Below are 14,803 nucleotides of genomic sequence, written 5' to 3'. Positions count from 1 at the left end.
CGGGACGAGCTTCCGGAGGCGGGGCGGGGCCAGCGCTGGTTGGCCGGTTCGGGCGGAAGTCGGGAGGGTCGGTGGTCCGAAGACGCTGGCTTGTGACAGGGCGGGGTAGAAGGAAGGCCTACATAAAGGTTGCCTCTCCATCCCTTCGCTCCCGGGGACCCTCGGAAAAAACCCAACACCCCGGTCCCGCGGCTAGCCCCTTCCCCCAGGCTCTCTCCGCTCGATTTCGCCACCGTTATGTGGGAAGCGAATCCGGTGAGTAGCCGGGCGGGACGGGGCGGACCCAATGGGCGGGGTTGAGGCGAGAGGGGAGGGAGGGGGTTCCCGGGAACTGCTCCCCCTCACCCGCTTCAGGCTGGGTGTTGAGTTCCGGGACCCCGAAGATCCCGGCCCTTGTGGGTTCTACAGTCTCTGGCCTTTTGAATGGTAGAGATGATTCTGTGGGATCCCCAACGCATTATTTCTTTCTGTTACAGTTATTTGACTTGCTGTGGTTTCTCTGCCTTCCGCCCTTCACTGTCTTTTTAAACTTTGTGTTTTGCTTCCTGATCGGAGTTACGGGGCTTCGGACCTGTTACTCTTCCTTTGCCTCAGGTGTACCTGCCAGTCCCATCCATCCAAAGCGAGGGGGATTCGACCCCCCGTGTCTTGAATGGGCCTAAGAGGAACCATCAGTACTCCTTTTCCCTTCTTGGTGGACAGTCATTTCAAACTTGGGGGACTGAGTGTATGTTCTAAGCCTCTAGATGGGGAAGTTCTTAGATTTTTTTTTTTCAGTGGCCAGAACTGATGACCCGGGACTTTTCAACTGCAAGTCTTGTCTCTCTCTCTCTTGTTTGACTCCGGTATTTGCGTTGTGTCTGCACGTATTTTTGTCTGCTTTGCTTTTTATACATTTATTTAATGTGCCGCCCTCAAAGAGTGGAACCCGTTTGCCGAATATTCCATTAATCTCTTGTTAGAGTTGAAATCGCCTAGTAACATGGCAGACGTACACTATATACACCGTACGAGTTGACCGTGGAAATGGCAGAATCACATTTTGCCAAATTGTTGGACTGTGTGAAACTACCCCCTATGCTGAGATAACTGCCCAAATTTACTTACAGCCCCGTCTACATACTTGCAACAAGTCTTTTGCTGTAATCAACACTTATTTTTTCCCATTTCTGGAATATATTGCCTGATGAGTTGGAGAGTTTATCAGTTAATTCTGTTATGGTTTTTAAGTTTTTGGCCAGTAGCAACTAGTCTTTTGGTCTGCACTTGTTGGTTGTACATCCCAGCCCATCATGTCATCATCTAAGGTTTTTGTTGTTCATACATATAATTGTGCAGTGTCAGGCCTCATCAGAGAAAAGTGATTGCTGGCATTTGGTTTTAGCAAAAGTAATTTAGGATTATGAGAATGTGCTCTCTGCTTTTATATTCATTTTCACTGTCATCAATAGTCTTCATTTTATATCATTATACGTATATGTGTGCATGTATATGTGTACATTTGGTGTGTGTGTATTCAATTTTTATTAACAGTCCCTTTTGTCTTGGTTTCTCTGTACAAACTTTCTAGTCACCGCAGTATGTCTTGCTCAAATTATTCACTATATGCTAAGCTCTAGATGGGCAGGGATTTTTGTCTGTTTTGTGAGGATTTTTGTATCCTCAGACTAGAGAACAGAGCCTGGCACTTAGCAGGCACTCAGTAAATAATTGTTGAATTAATAAAGGTGATTGGATTAGGACTAGAGAGAGTCCTTGGCTCCTACTTTTCACTCTGCCTCCTCTGTCACATATATAGTAGCATCTGCTATTGGCTTATTTGTAAGTTTGTAAGGATTATAAAGATATTAGTGAATGTCGCATATATTTAGTTTGCTATATCATTATCTCATTTCTTTGTTTCTTCTGACATCACCCTAATGATTTTGTTTGATTTCGGTAGAGCAGACTGACTTTTTTGTTAGTAGTGGTGAACCTTCCACATACAATCCCACATTCTTCTTTGACTTTTATCATGCCGCCTTAGTATGTCTTAATGCTACTGTGTTTTTTTTTACTAGTACTGGTTTTCTTCCGATGAGCATATGAATCCCATCAATAAGGACAGTTTAGTTTTTTTAATTTTTAATTTTTTAATGTTTATTTATTTTTGAGAGACAGAGTGTGAGTGGGGGAGGGGCAGAGAGAGAAAGAAAGACAGAATCTGAAGAGGCTCTAGGCTCTGAGCTGTCAGCACAGAGCCTGACGCGGGGCTTGAACTCACAAGCCCTGAGATCATGACCTGATCCGAAGTGGGACGCTTAACCGACTGAGCCACCCAGGCGCCCTGAGGACAGTTTAGTTTTTGAAAATACAATCAACATCTGTATTTGTGTTTCTCGTGTAATTTATTATCTTATATCAATACAAGAGGCATCTGGACAGTTTGTCCAGCTGTGGTCATGGAATGGAAATTAATTTTAATGTTACCCTAAGCGAAACACATTGGGAATTAAAAAAAAAAAAAACCCACAATGTATTCTAAAGATAAATGCAGAAGACTTTTGCATTACACAGTTGAATTTACTATAAACTGAAATTCCTATTTACCATTTCTTGCCATTGAATGAGACAGTAAATTCTGCTTTGTGAAGAAAGGCCACTGTGAACTGCTTTAATTGAAGTCTTCTGCCTCTTTTCTCCCTGTATATGTTTGGTAGCATATATGGCCTTAATAGACCACCTATGAGCTACAGATATGCCTCCTACTGCAAATACACCTTCAGCATGATACTGTATTCTACTCACAAGTAGCTTTGAGATGATGTTACACTGATGCTGGCCGTGGTAATACTCCAAAGCAGCTGCCCCTTCCAAGCGAAAAGTCTCCGTGACATAGTTTGAGTGTGGAAAATCACCATTGAGCTTGCAACATTTCCTCAGGGGGGAAAACTACGAGATAACCAAGGAGTTATAAATAAACTTTGTCTCAGTACAAAATTTTATTTTATTTTTCAAGACAGTCATGAGGTCAGTGCTATCTACTCAAGCTTTTCACTGACCAGGCACCTTGAGGTAAGCATAATGTCCCTGCCAAGGCAGATCTGGTTGACAGAAGCAGCAGGCACACTCAGTTCTGATATGAGCTCTTGGCAGTTCTTCATCCACCTGGTGGAGGTAGCCCTTGACTGATGTCCCCCAGTTTAAGAAAGGGGCAAAGTCTGCAGAGAGGAATTGCCTTTCTCCGCCCCTTTGTCATTGTCTTCTTCCTCTTTTCCAGGGTTGGAATAAGTAACCACTGTTACATATGAAGGAGTTTCAGTTTCCCTCCATCACACGGAGAAAGGAAACTGAAACATGACAAACATCTGTGAGGTTACAACCCCATTTATTACAGTATTAAGACCTTACTTTCAATGATAAACTCTTCCATAATTCCTTTCCACATATTACTCATACTGTTAGGATCTGATGAGTTAGCTAAGGGAGGAGAAAATGATTTTCTCAAGATCACACAGGTGAGTGAGCAACAGAATTATATTAGTGCCCACGTCCTGTCTTATGAGGTGGTAGCAGTGGTAACATTTGTGTGTTGGTGCAGTGCTTTACCTGCTGAACCGTCTTTTTCTCTGTTATTTTATGTTCACAGCTGCCACCAGACTCACTTGGCACTGTGATTTTTATCTTTCCTTCTCCTGTCAAACTTCTTGAAAGAATAGTCTTAGGCTTTTTGTCATTCTTATCCATACCTCTGCTCTGCCAGCCCCACCTCTGCCCCTAACACCTTACTGGCTAATGGTCACCAAGAATTTTCAAATCTACACATACAGAAGCGACCTTTATGCCTCCAGCCTCTTCCTTCTGCAACATTAATGACTAAGGGTGTTTCTCAGGAGTCTTTTTTATTCTCCTGGGACTGTATACTCCTTTGGATTTCTTTTCCTTTCTGTGATTTATTTCTGAATAATAATCTTAACTGCACTGCCTTCTTCTACCCCTGAAATGTTTTACTGTTAACCTTTGTTTTCTCTTAGCACATCTTTTTTTTTCCTTGTGAGTTCTAAGGCTTCAGATATTACCGTAGTGAATATGCCTGCCAAATGTACATTTTCAGTCCTGAGCCTATTCCTGAGCGAGGTCATGGACACCTCTACTGGTTGTCTCTCTGATAGTTCCAACTATCAACTATAGGTCAGAACCAGACTACCAGAGAAACCAGTCATTGATTCATTATTTCACCCACTCAACAAATATTTACTAAGTATCTACTACATATAAAACGTTCTAGACACTAGGGAGGAGGATTACAGACATGGATCAAGTCAGAGTCTGCTCCTAGGGGTCTTGCAATATGGTTTGGGGGAGAGAAGGTGATACCAGAGCATACAGGGGACTAGGAGGGTTTAGTAGCATAAGTTACATTTGAGCTAGGTGTCAAAGTTATAGAAGTGTTCTTATGGGAAGGTGAGGAGAGCAAAATGACCATAGACCACCAAGGTGAAAGAGAACAACAGGTACAGTTTGGATAATGGAGTGAAATGGGAAGAGTGCATACCTGATGAGTAGAGTCTCAGTATGGGCATTTTGAGAATGAGGATGAAGGGGTTGTGGGTGGTGGTGACTAACATCTGTGTATTATCTCTTCTGAGTCAGGCAGCGTCCCTCAGGCCTGGGGGACGATGGAGGTAAGATTTGTTCCTGGAAATTGAAGTTCTATAGCGAACATAGTGTCTATGAAGATGTGTTCCTAGATCAACAGACAGTCATGGGTTCATATACTGATAATCTGTATGTTGGCATTCTTTGTAATCGTCCCAGTAGTGGATTGAGTTAAGCTTAGAGAGTAGTGACGTGCCAGTGTTTGGTGGCTGAAGCGGTGGTAAACAAAGTATATGCACACTGAGTTTATCTAATACCCATGCGAGGTAGGAATTAAATCATTATCCTCACTTTTTTAGTGATGATACTAAGTCTCAAAGTTTGGTGAACTTTCTGAATAAGGATGGAAACAGGTTTTAAATCTAGGACTTTCTGGCTCCAGAACACATACTCTTGCCAGTCGGACTTAATATATGGGATTTCAAGCGGGTAGAAAAGGACCTGTGTGAGGCGACTGGGTGGCTCAGTTAAGTATCTCACTTTGTCTCAGGTCATGATCTCACAGTTTGTGGGTTCAAGCCCTGCATTGGGCTGTCTGCTGTCACCACAGAGCCTGCTTTGGATGCTCTGTTCCCCTCTTTGCCTCTCTCTGCTTGCTCTCTCTCTCTCTCTTGCAAAAATAAATAAATTTTAAAAAGAAAAGAAAAAAAAGAAGAGTGGTGTCTGGGTGACTCATCGGTTAAGCAGCTGACTTCAGCTCAAGTCATGATCTCACAGTTCATGAGTTCGAGTCCCGCATTGGACTCTATGCTGACAGCTCACAGCCTGGAGCCTGCCTCAGATTCTGTGTCTCCCTCTCTCTCTGCACCTCCCCCACTCATGTTCTGTCTCTCTCAAAAATAAATAAACAGTGCAAATTAAAAAAAAAGAAAGTAAGAAAAGAAAAGGACCTGTGAGGAAAGTCACAGGGAGTTGAGATAAGGAAGGGTTCCTGAGCTGCAGAAAATCATGAACTTTTTGTGACACAGACTCTCATGTGTTTAGAACTTGTTTCTAGTGGTGCAGCATCTGAGCACGAGTAGGGAAATGATACAGCCTCCTCAGGATTGGCACGGCACATGCAGCACATGGCCGAGGAAATGAGTCGAATGTTTTTTGGCGTCTGAGTTTGGTATACAGGCTGCAGGCAGACATTTGCAACAGGTTTGAAGGATGGGGTGAGGGGAAATGCTGAGTATGACCCACCTGTTCTAAAATTCTCAAGCAGAATGTTGAGGTCTTTGGTTGATGCAACTCATCCCCTAAGAGTTAGGTCTGTTTTTGAAATAGTATCTGATAACACTCATCTATTTATTGAGCACTTAATATAAGTCAGTCAATTCTGTGCCTCCGCACTTACAGTGGTGAACAAAACAGACTAGGCCCCAGCCCTCATGGGCTTGCAGTGTAGTGCAGGGAGGCAGACATTAAGCCAATAATTAATCACACAAGTAACATTTAACTGCAACTGCAGTAAAAGCTTTGAAAGAAAAAGAACAGTGAGGGTGCCTGGGTGGCTCAGTCAGTTAAGCGTCTAGCTGTTGATATTGGCTCTGATTGTGATCTCATGGTTCCTGAGATCAAGCCTAGAGATGGGCTTTGTGCAGACAGTGCAGAATCTGCTTGGGATTCTGTGTCTCCCTCTCTCTCTTGTCCCTCCCCAACTCATTCTCTCTCTCTCTCTCTTAAAAATAAATAAACTTAAAACAACAACAACAACAACAACAACAATGTATCATAGAGGGAGCTAATATTAGATTGAGAGACCGGGTAAGTCCACTCTGTGAAAGTCACTTTTACAGCAATCTGAAGGATTGAGCAAGAGTCAGCCAGGTGAAGGTTGGATGGGAGGCCAGGAGGGCTATTTAGACAACAGAAATAGTGTGAGCAGAGACCCTGAGACAGAAAGGAACTTGGTGCCTCAGGCAGAGAGAAGCCATGTGTGGCAGGAACCCAGTGAACCAGGAGATGAGGCCAGTAGGTAGGCAGGAACTAGCCAGGCATGTTTAGAATTTTGAATTTTGTCCTTAGAGGAGTGCGAAGCCATTGAAGGATTTTATATAGGAAGTGGCATTATCATATTTGTGTTTTTAAAAAGACCATTCTGACTGCTGTGGGGAACATGAGTTATGTATTAGGGAGGGTGTTAGGCAGAATAATGACCTCCCAAACATACCTACATCCTAATTCCTAGAAGTTGTGAGTATGTTAGATTGCATAGCAAAGGGGAATTAAGATTGCTAATCAGCTGACCTTATGATTGGGAGATTGGTTATTTGGATTATCTAGGTGGACCCAGTGCAATCACAAGCATCCTTAAAAGCAGAAGAAGGAGACAAAAAGCCAGAGAGAGATGTTACTATGGAAGAACAGTCAACATTGCTGGCTTTGGAGATGAAGTAAGGGAGACACAAGGCAAGGATTGTGGGTAGCTTTTAAAAGCAGGAAACGCCAAGGAAACAGATGCTTTCCCTACAGCCTCCAGAAGGGAATCAGGCCCACGGTGATTTTAGCCTAGTGAGTTCCATGTCAGACTTCAACATAGGTGGGAGATAATAAATTTGTGTTGTTTTCAGCCACTGAGTTTATGGTAATTTGTTCCCTCAACAATCGAAAATTAATCCAGAGGGGCATCAGAAAGGCTGTTGGAAGACCACTTGGGGATCTATAGTGTAGTCCAGGGTGAAGTTGAAGGTGATCTGGACTAAATCGATGGTAGTGGACAGAGAGAGACAGAAGTGGATCAGTTCATGCTGCGCTTTGGATGAGGAGTGACAGATTTCTGGCATGGGCAGCTGGGAGGAACGAGATACTTTTCACTGAGATGGGGAGACTGGGAAAGTGGAAGTTGTGGTGGAGATCAAGAGTTTGGTTTTGGGCCTGTTCTAGGTTTAATGTGCCTGTGAAGCACTCAAGCAGGAAAGTCAAAGAGGCTATTGGCTATTGGGTAGTTGGGTCCGGAACTCAGAGGAGAAGACTGAGCTAGAAATGGCATTTTGGACTTAATCTATGTGGATGGCTTTTAAAGTCATGAGAGTAAGTGAGGCTCCTAGGACAGTGTTTCTCAAACTTTGAACACCCATGCAGATCACCAATTTTAAACAAGAAAGTAGTATTTAAAAAATTGTTTTCAGTATTGAAAAGGATGATATTTTTGCAGCCTCTTGCAAAGTATATATCTGTCTTGTTGACAGATAGCTTGAGATGTAGGTTAGATCCAGACACTCTGAATTGTCCCGCCTGTATTTCTACTAAATTAGGAGACTCCATGCTAGAGTTATAGATTGTCAAGATTTGCAACTGGTATTTGCTGGCTCTGTCAGATGTTTTGGGATGCCAAGACCAAACACAGACTGAGAAAGCATGAGATTTTTCCCTGAAGACTATTCCTAATGCTCCATCAGTTGCCAAATTGACACACTTAAAAGATTAAGTAACTGTAGGGGTGAATGTTTCAACCAGCCTAAATGTTTGGAAGATAGGAGCAAATGGATTCTTAGTCATTCTTTGAGTACTTCAGTCTCTGGAAAGTATCTGTTGGTGTTTTGTTGTAACATTTGGATGTGTTCCTTATATATCCACAAGCATAAAATCATTCTCACTTTGCTGAGTGAAGAAAGCCATCCAATTCTGGGAAGGAGTCACACCTTAGCAATTCAACCATTTGCAGCATAGTTTCGTGACCAGCAAATCTGGTATCTTATTCTCCTCATTAAAAACTGAGATGTTTTGGCCTTGAAGTAATGGTTCAGGTTAGTTAAGCTGCTGGGTGTATTTTAGCTAAGCAGCCCTCTGGAAATCAGGAATGGCTATTTGTATTATCAGCATCACAAAGAAATATTTTTATCTCGTCTCTCCCTGTGGAAACTCTTGTCAGCGCTTTTTTTTCCTTGACACCCTTTACACTCGAGTAGGAAGGGTAATTTTGCAAGCACTGCCATTTCTTTCCACACAGCCAAGAGCACATACTGAGTTGTCAAGATTTGCTGACACTCAATTTTCATTATTTCCTTCAACACTCAGTTACAATCAGGAGGCATATTGTTGACTTCTAATTGTTCCATGTGTCTAAAACGCCTTTTAGTAATGCAGCAACACCTTTTCTTGTTGTTTGTATAGCTCATGCTCTGTCGGTTTTGAGCGGGGTGCACCTTTTCCAGCCCACGTCACAGCTCACAAAAGCATCATCGTCTAAATGAAAACTGTCTTCCCTTGTGCCGTGAGTTTTCACTGATAAGCAGAACAAAAAGTTATTGAGTACTTCTACCTCATTACAGAGTACATATACTACACGGACCGATTTGTGTTTTTCCACAAGTAGTTTGTTCAGTTTTAAAACAAAATATATGCTGAAACACTCATGTGATAATAATTGCTCTCTCATATCATGTGCCATTGATATTATGTGACTTCCAGCAGAGTCCTATAATAAAGAAATTTTGTCAATAGCTGTTTTTTTTTTTTTTTTTCCCCACAATTAAATTGGGCATTAAATTTGGGCTAACAGCTTCTTAGGAATATTAAGACCTTACCGTTTTAGCTGAGGAATGCCTCTAGTTTTGGTCTCTTCTCTACCCTGTCAACAAAGTAAATTGATTTGAGGCTTTGTTTGAAGATGAGGTGAAAGTTCACTTGGTTCTACACCACCATATTTGCTGAACACTAGCTGATACGCACTGATCAGCAGAGACTGAACATACTGACATAGCAAGTTGGTAACTTTAAAGAAACCCATGAAAATCAGTATTACTCATACATTTCAACTTTACAAAATGTATATGAGCAAATTTCTTTAATTTTTCCTCTGAAAATGCCTGTGAACTACTTCATGATTCTTGAGGACTGATCATGTTTTGAAGTTGCTGAGAAGGACAAGAAAAGGGGCTAGGACTGAGTGAGCCCACAGAACCTAAAAGTTGCAGGCGATAGATTTTGTGGCGAAAAACGTAAGACAATCTAGAAAGTATGATTTCATGGAAATCAAGAAAAGAGTAATTCAGGACAGAGGGTAAGCTGTGGAATGTTACAGAGAGGTCAAGTAAGATGAGGACTGATAAAAGAGCATAGGGTTTAGCAACATGAAGCTAGGATTGGAAATCCTAGCAAGTCCAGTACGTTTGTTTGCTTGTTTGTGATGGTGGCGGGAGGTATTGGGCCAGAAGCTAGAGAAACTAAATTAGAGTGGATTTTACAGTGAATGGAAAGGGAGGAAATGAAAAGGTGTGTATAGCAAAGAGTTCTAGTTAATCCACCAGTGGAGATAAAATGGAATCCTAAAAGTGTACTGAATCCAAAAGAAGATAGAAAAAGATGAAAAGGGAATAAAGAACAAAAGGAACAAGTAAAAAGCAAATGGCGAGATGATAAACTTAAACCTAGTATCAATAATCATACCATAGTAAATGCTGTAAACACTTCAATTAGAGCACAGATTGTCAGATTAGAGTAAAAAGTAAGACCCAACTCTAAGCTGTCTACAAGAAACACACTTTGAATATAAAGATGCAAGTAGGATAAAACTGAATGGAGAGAGATCTGTGGTGCTGACAGCAGTCAAGAGAAAGCTTGAGTAGTATATTAAAGTGGGTTTCAAAGACGATGATATTAGAGTAAAGAACGTCATTTCCTATGATACAGAGGTCAGTTAATCAGTAACAACCCTAAACATTTATATACCTGATAATAGAGCTCCAAAATACATGAACCAAAACTAATAGAACTGTAGGGAGAAATAGACAAATCCCATTATCGTTGGAGACTTTACTACTCCTCTCTCAATAATTGCCAGAATAAGTAGATAAAAATGAGAAAAGGTATAGAAGACTTGAACAATACCATCAGTCAATCAACTTGACCTAATTCACATTTATAGACCATTACACTCAACAATAGCTGAATACACTTTTTTTTTTTTTCAACTATACAGGGAACATTTCACAAGATAGACCACATTCTGGACTGTAAAATAAGTCTCAGTACATTTAAAAGAATTCAAGTCATATAAAGTATGCTATCTGATCAAAATGAAATTAAATTAGAATTCAGTAAAAGAAAGATCTGTAAAACCCACAAGCGTCTGGTAAGTAAATAGCACTTTAACGTATCGGTCAAAGAGGTAGAAAGTATGAAGGTAACAGATCAAACTTGTGATAAGCTGCTACAACAGTACTGAAAGGGAAATTTATAGCTAAATTGATGCCTGTATTGGAAAGAAATGTCACAAATCCATGACCATAGCTTCCTCCTTAAGAAACTAGAAAAAGAGCAAATTAAACTCAAGCTGGAGCAAGGAAATAAAATTTAGAGTGGAAATCACTGAAATGAAAACAGAAAAATCAATGAATGCATAAGCTGGTTTTTTTGTTGTTGTTGCTGTTTTTGTTTTTTTGTTTTTTTTTTGAGGAGCATAAATAAAATTGATAAGCTTCTAGCCAGACAGATCAGGAGAAAAAGAATACAAATTATCAATATTAAGAGAGGTGACATCACTACATATTCTACAAACATTAAAGGGTAGTGAGGGAATGTTATGAACAATTTAACGTTAAAGACACAAACTACCAGAGCTCACTGAAGAAGAAATAACATGAATAACCTAAAATCTATTCAAGAGTTCAAATTTATGGAAAAGGCCTACCCACAAAGAAAACTCCAAGCCCAGATGGTTTCTCTGGTAAATTCTAACAAATATTTAAGGAAGAAACAATACTAATTCTGCACAAGCTTTCAGAAAATTGAAGAGAAGGTTATACTTCACAACTCATTCTATGAAGCTGGCATTACCCTGATACCAAAACCAAAGACATGATAAGCAGCTAATGAACACGGATACAAAAATTTTAAGAAAAATTTTAGCAAATTGAGTCTAACATATAAGAAGACTGATGCATAATTACAAAATGGTGTTTATCCTCAAAATGGAAGGTTGGTTTAATATTTGAACAGCAATCAATGTAACTCACCATATAAACAAACTAAAATAAAAAAAAAAACATATGATCATTTCAATGTATTCAGAAAAAGCATTTGGCAAAATCCAGTATCCCTGATAAAAACTCCAACCTGGGAGTAGAAGACAACTTGTTCAACCTGATAACGGATGGGCAGAAAAGGGCTAACTCAACAGGCCTGGGGTGCTCAAACTGTGTACATTCTCAAGAAAGGCCTGGGCTCTTAAAATAGTTTGTCTGATGAGTATATTTGCATGCCTGAGATCTTGAGCCATGCTATCCCAATTTATCTAGATAGTTTATACTGGCAGTGTGATTTATGGTGAACATTTGCTTTCTCTCTAGAGGTCTGGAATGTCTGTAGCTGAGGTCAGTCACATAGGGTGCTAAATGCTTACGTGACTAACTCCTAGTAAAAACTCTGGACATGTAGGCTCAGGTGAACATCCCTGGTTGGCAACCCTTTGTACTTGTTTTCACATATGGTTGCTGGGAGAATTAAGTGTGTCCTATGTGACTCCATTGGGAGGGGACACTTGGAAGCTTATACATTTTCCTCTGGACTTCATGCACTTTTCCCTTTTGCTTATTTGACTCTGTATACTTTTACTGTAATAAACTGTAACCATGAATAGAACAACTTCTGAGTCCTGTGAATCCTTCTCCTATGAGCCTGAGGGTGATTGTGGGAACCCCTGACATAAGGGGCATCTACAAAAACCTGTGTCTAATATCAAACTTAAGAGTGAAAGACTGAATACTTTCTCACTTAGATCAGGAACAAATGATGCCCATTCTTTATTCATCATTGAATATGCACTGGAGATTATAATCACTGCAACAAGGCAAGAAAAAGAAGGCATGAGAAATAGCAGTCATCTATATGCTAAAACAAAGTAAGGCAATCTGTATCTCTCTATCTCTAGAAATGCCTGTATAGAAGATCTGATGGAATGTCCAAAAACCTAGAAGTAATAAGAAGGTTTAGTAAGGATGCTGAGTATAGGATCCATGTACAAAAAATAATGTACCTCTATATATAAGCAACATTCAACCAGTAATTGAAATTTTAAATGCAATTCCATTTACAATAACAAAAAATGTGGAATACTTAGGCATGAAGATTGCATAAATGATGTGCAAACCCTATACACTGAGAACTATAAAACATTACTGAAAAAAAGGTAAAGAAGACCTAAAACAAGTCAACAGATATGCCTCAGGGCGCCCAGGTGGCCCAGTCTGTTAAATATCAGACTCTTGATTTCAGCTCAGGTCAGGATCTTACAGTTTGTCAGATTGAGCCCCGCCTTGGGCTCTGTGCTGACAGTGCAGAGCCTGCAGAGTTCTCTTGCTCTCTCTCTGCCTCTCCCCTGTTCACGCTCTCTCTTTCAAAATAAATACATAAATGTTAAAGAAAGAAAGAGATGTGCCTCATTCATGGGTTGAAATTCTCAACATTATTAAGATGGCAATTATCTCCAAATGGGTCACATACTACACCATCTCAATCAAAATTGAAAGGACCTAGTAGAGCTAAGCAATTTTGAAAAAGAACAAATTTGGAACACTAACACTACCTGATTTAAAGATTCATTGTGAAACTACAGTCATCAAAACTGTAGTATTAGCAGTAAGATAGAGAAAATGATTATTAGAATAGATCAGAATCCAGAAATAGACCCACCAACATAGATACTGATTTATTGTTTTTTAATAAAAGGATTAAGTGGAAAAAGGACAGTTGTTCGATGTTTGGTCAGAGGTTGTGTTTAAGCCTCTTGTGCCAGTGGAGGTTTCCACTCTGTGTTGATCCCTCCATATGCAGCTTAGGAAATGTTTTCAAGTCTGTCCCATGACCTGCTCTGATCATTCCTGGGTAGGTACAGCCTGGTGCTTGTACACAGCCTTCCTGACTATCATGGTTAACTGTAATCCCAGGAGGGCTTTCCTTAGTTATCCCTGTTTCTCTATATTAAACTTCTGTATGCTCTACCATTTGGCTTGTATCGGAGCTTTGGGCCTCTTCATTGCTTTTCCTGGATATTTCCATTATTTTCAATAACGCTCTTTGGCATGAGGTTCTCTATTTTCTGTTCCAAATAAAGTCAGTCCCCTCAGAGACATGGAGCTCTTTGTCCCTACAGTGTGCCTTTCCCCCTCAGTAGAACCCTGTTGCCACTATACCTGTGGCTTGGGGTGGGAGTGGCTTTTCCCATAGTGATTGATACCCGGTCTTTGGGTGGAAGGGGTGTTGGTAGCCCTGGGTCTTCTTGACTTACTCCTTCTGACATGGAACTTCCACCTTATGAGTAAACTAGAGTGGTAGCAATCAGGGCTCAGTATCTCTAATCTACTGCGCCTGGAGTAGAGTTTCCACCACATGAGCTAGGACTGGGTGGAGGAACCAGGAGGTCCGTCCCATCTATGGCCTGCCCAGAACCTCTAGGCTGAAGGGGATGAGAAACACCAACAGCCTGCCCCTTCCAGGATGAAACTAGCCCAGGACTAGGATATGGAGGGAAAGGGAACCCCTGTCTTCTTCTCTGCACAGACCTGAGGTAGAGCTTCTGTAACAGAGTGCTGGAGGAATGGGGTAATGGAACAGATCTTGGCTCAAATGCCACACTCTCACCTGTTCTGAGATTTAGTAGATTTTTTCTGAATAAATGTTTCTCCATTTGCTATATGCCCTTAGAGACTTTACATGTTTTTGTTTGTTTGCTTTGGTTTTTAAAATGATGCTCACCAACTAAAATGCAATTTTGCTGGGAAGGCCCACTGAACTCCTTACTGTGTCATTCCAAAAGCTCCACCTTGTTTTTAAGCTTTTAATAGCAGGCTTTGGATCTTTGGATCTTCTTCTTAGACAAGAAGATTTCTTGTCTTAGAGACAAGAAAGTTTTCATTACCAAATATGATTTTTCTGAAGATACTGTGTTTATACTAATATTTTGTTAGCATTTTGTTCACTGTAATATTTTATTCAATGTAATAAACTTATCAGAAAGCTTTTAACTGGTCTGGAAGATGGCATTATTTTTCTCCTATAGACTGGGATTTTGATGTTAAATTACTTTTCCACATAGCCTTTCTATTTGATGACCCAGATTGACTATTCCCAGGTTCCATATAGTCTCTTTGGATAGATAGCATTATAGACAGATTCGACCAGCATACCCACTGCACTTGAAAATTTATAAAATGCTTTTCCGGTTTATACTAGCTTCTTTTCT

The 14,803-nt window shown here is 40.6% G+C and overlaps 1 protein-coding gene across 6 annotated transcripts in view; it reads left to right on the top strand.

Annotated features, from left to right (window-relative positions):
• Positions 1-46: 46 nt before the first annotated feature.
• The window catches only part of PARP11 (poly(ADP-ribose) polymerase family member 11), a 44,712-nt gene continuing 29,955 nt past the window's right edge, over positions 47-14,803 (top strand). For 3 of the 6 annotated variants that reach the window (XM_042945549.1, XM_042945551.1, XM_042945550.1), the window contains exon 1: positions 47-255. In XM_042945549.1, coding sequence (XP_042801483.1) covers positions 238-255 — 18 coding nt within the window. In that variant the 5' untranslated portion in view covers positions 47-237. Of the gene's footprint in view, positions 256-8,736; positions 8,837-14,803 lie in introns of those variants that run through there. The other 3 variants (XM_042945553.1, XM_042945552.1, XM_042945548.1) reach the window with 2 other exon arrangements.

Source organism: Panthera leo, chromosome B4 (genome assembly GCF_018350215.1).
Source record: "Panthera leo isolate Ple1 chromosome B4, P.leo_Ple1_pat1.1, whole genome shotgun sequence".
Lineage (NCBI taxonomy): Eukaryota > Metazoa > Chordata > Mammalia > Carnivora > Felidae > Panthera > Panthera leo.
This window is presented reverse-complemented; position numbering and strand designations above follow the sequence as displayed.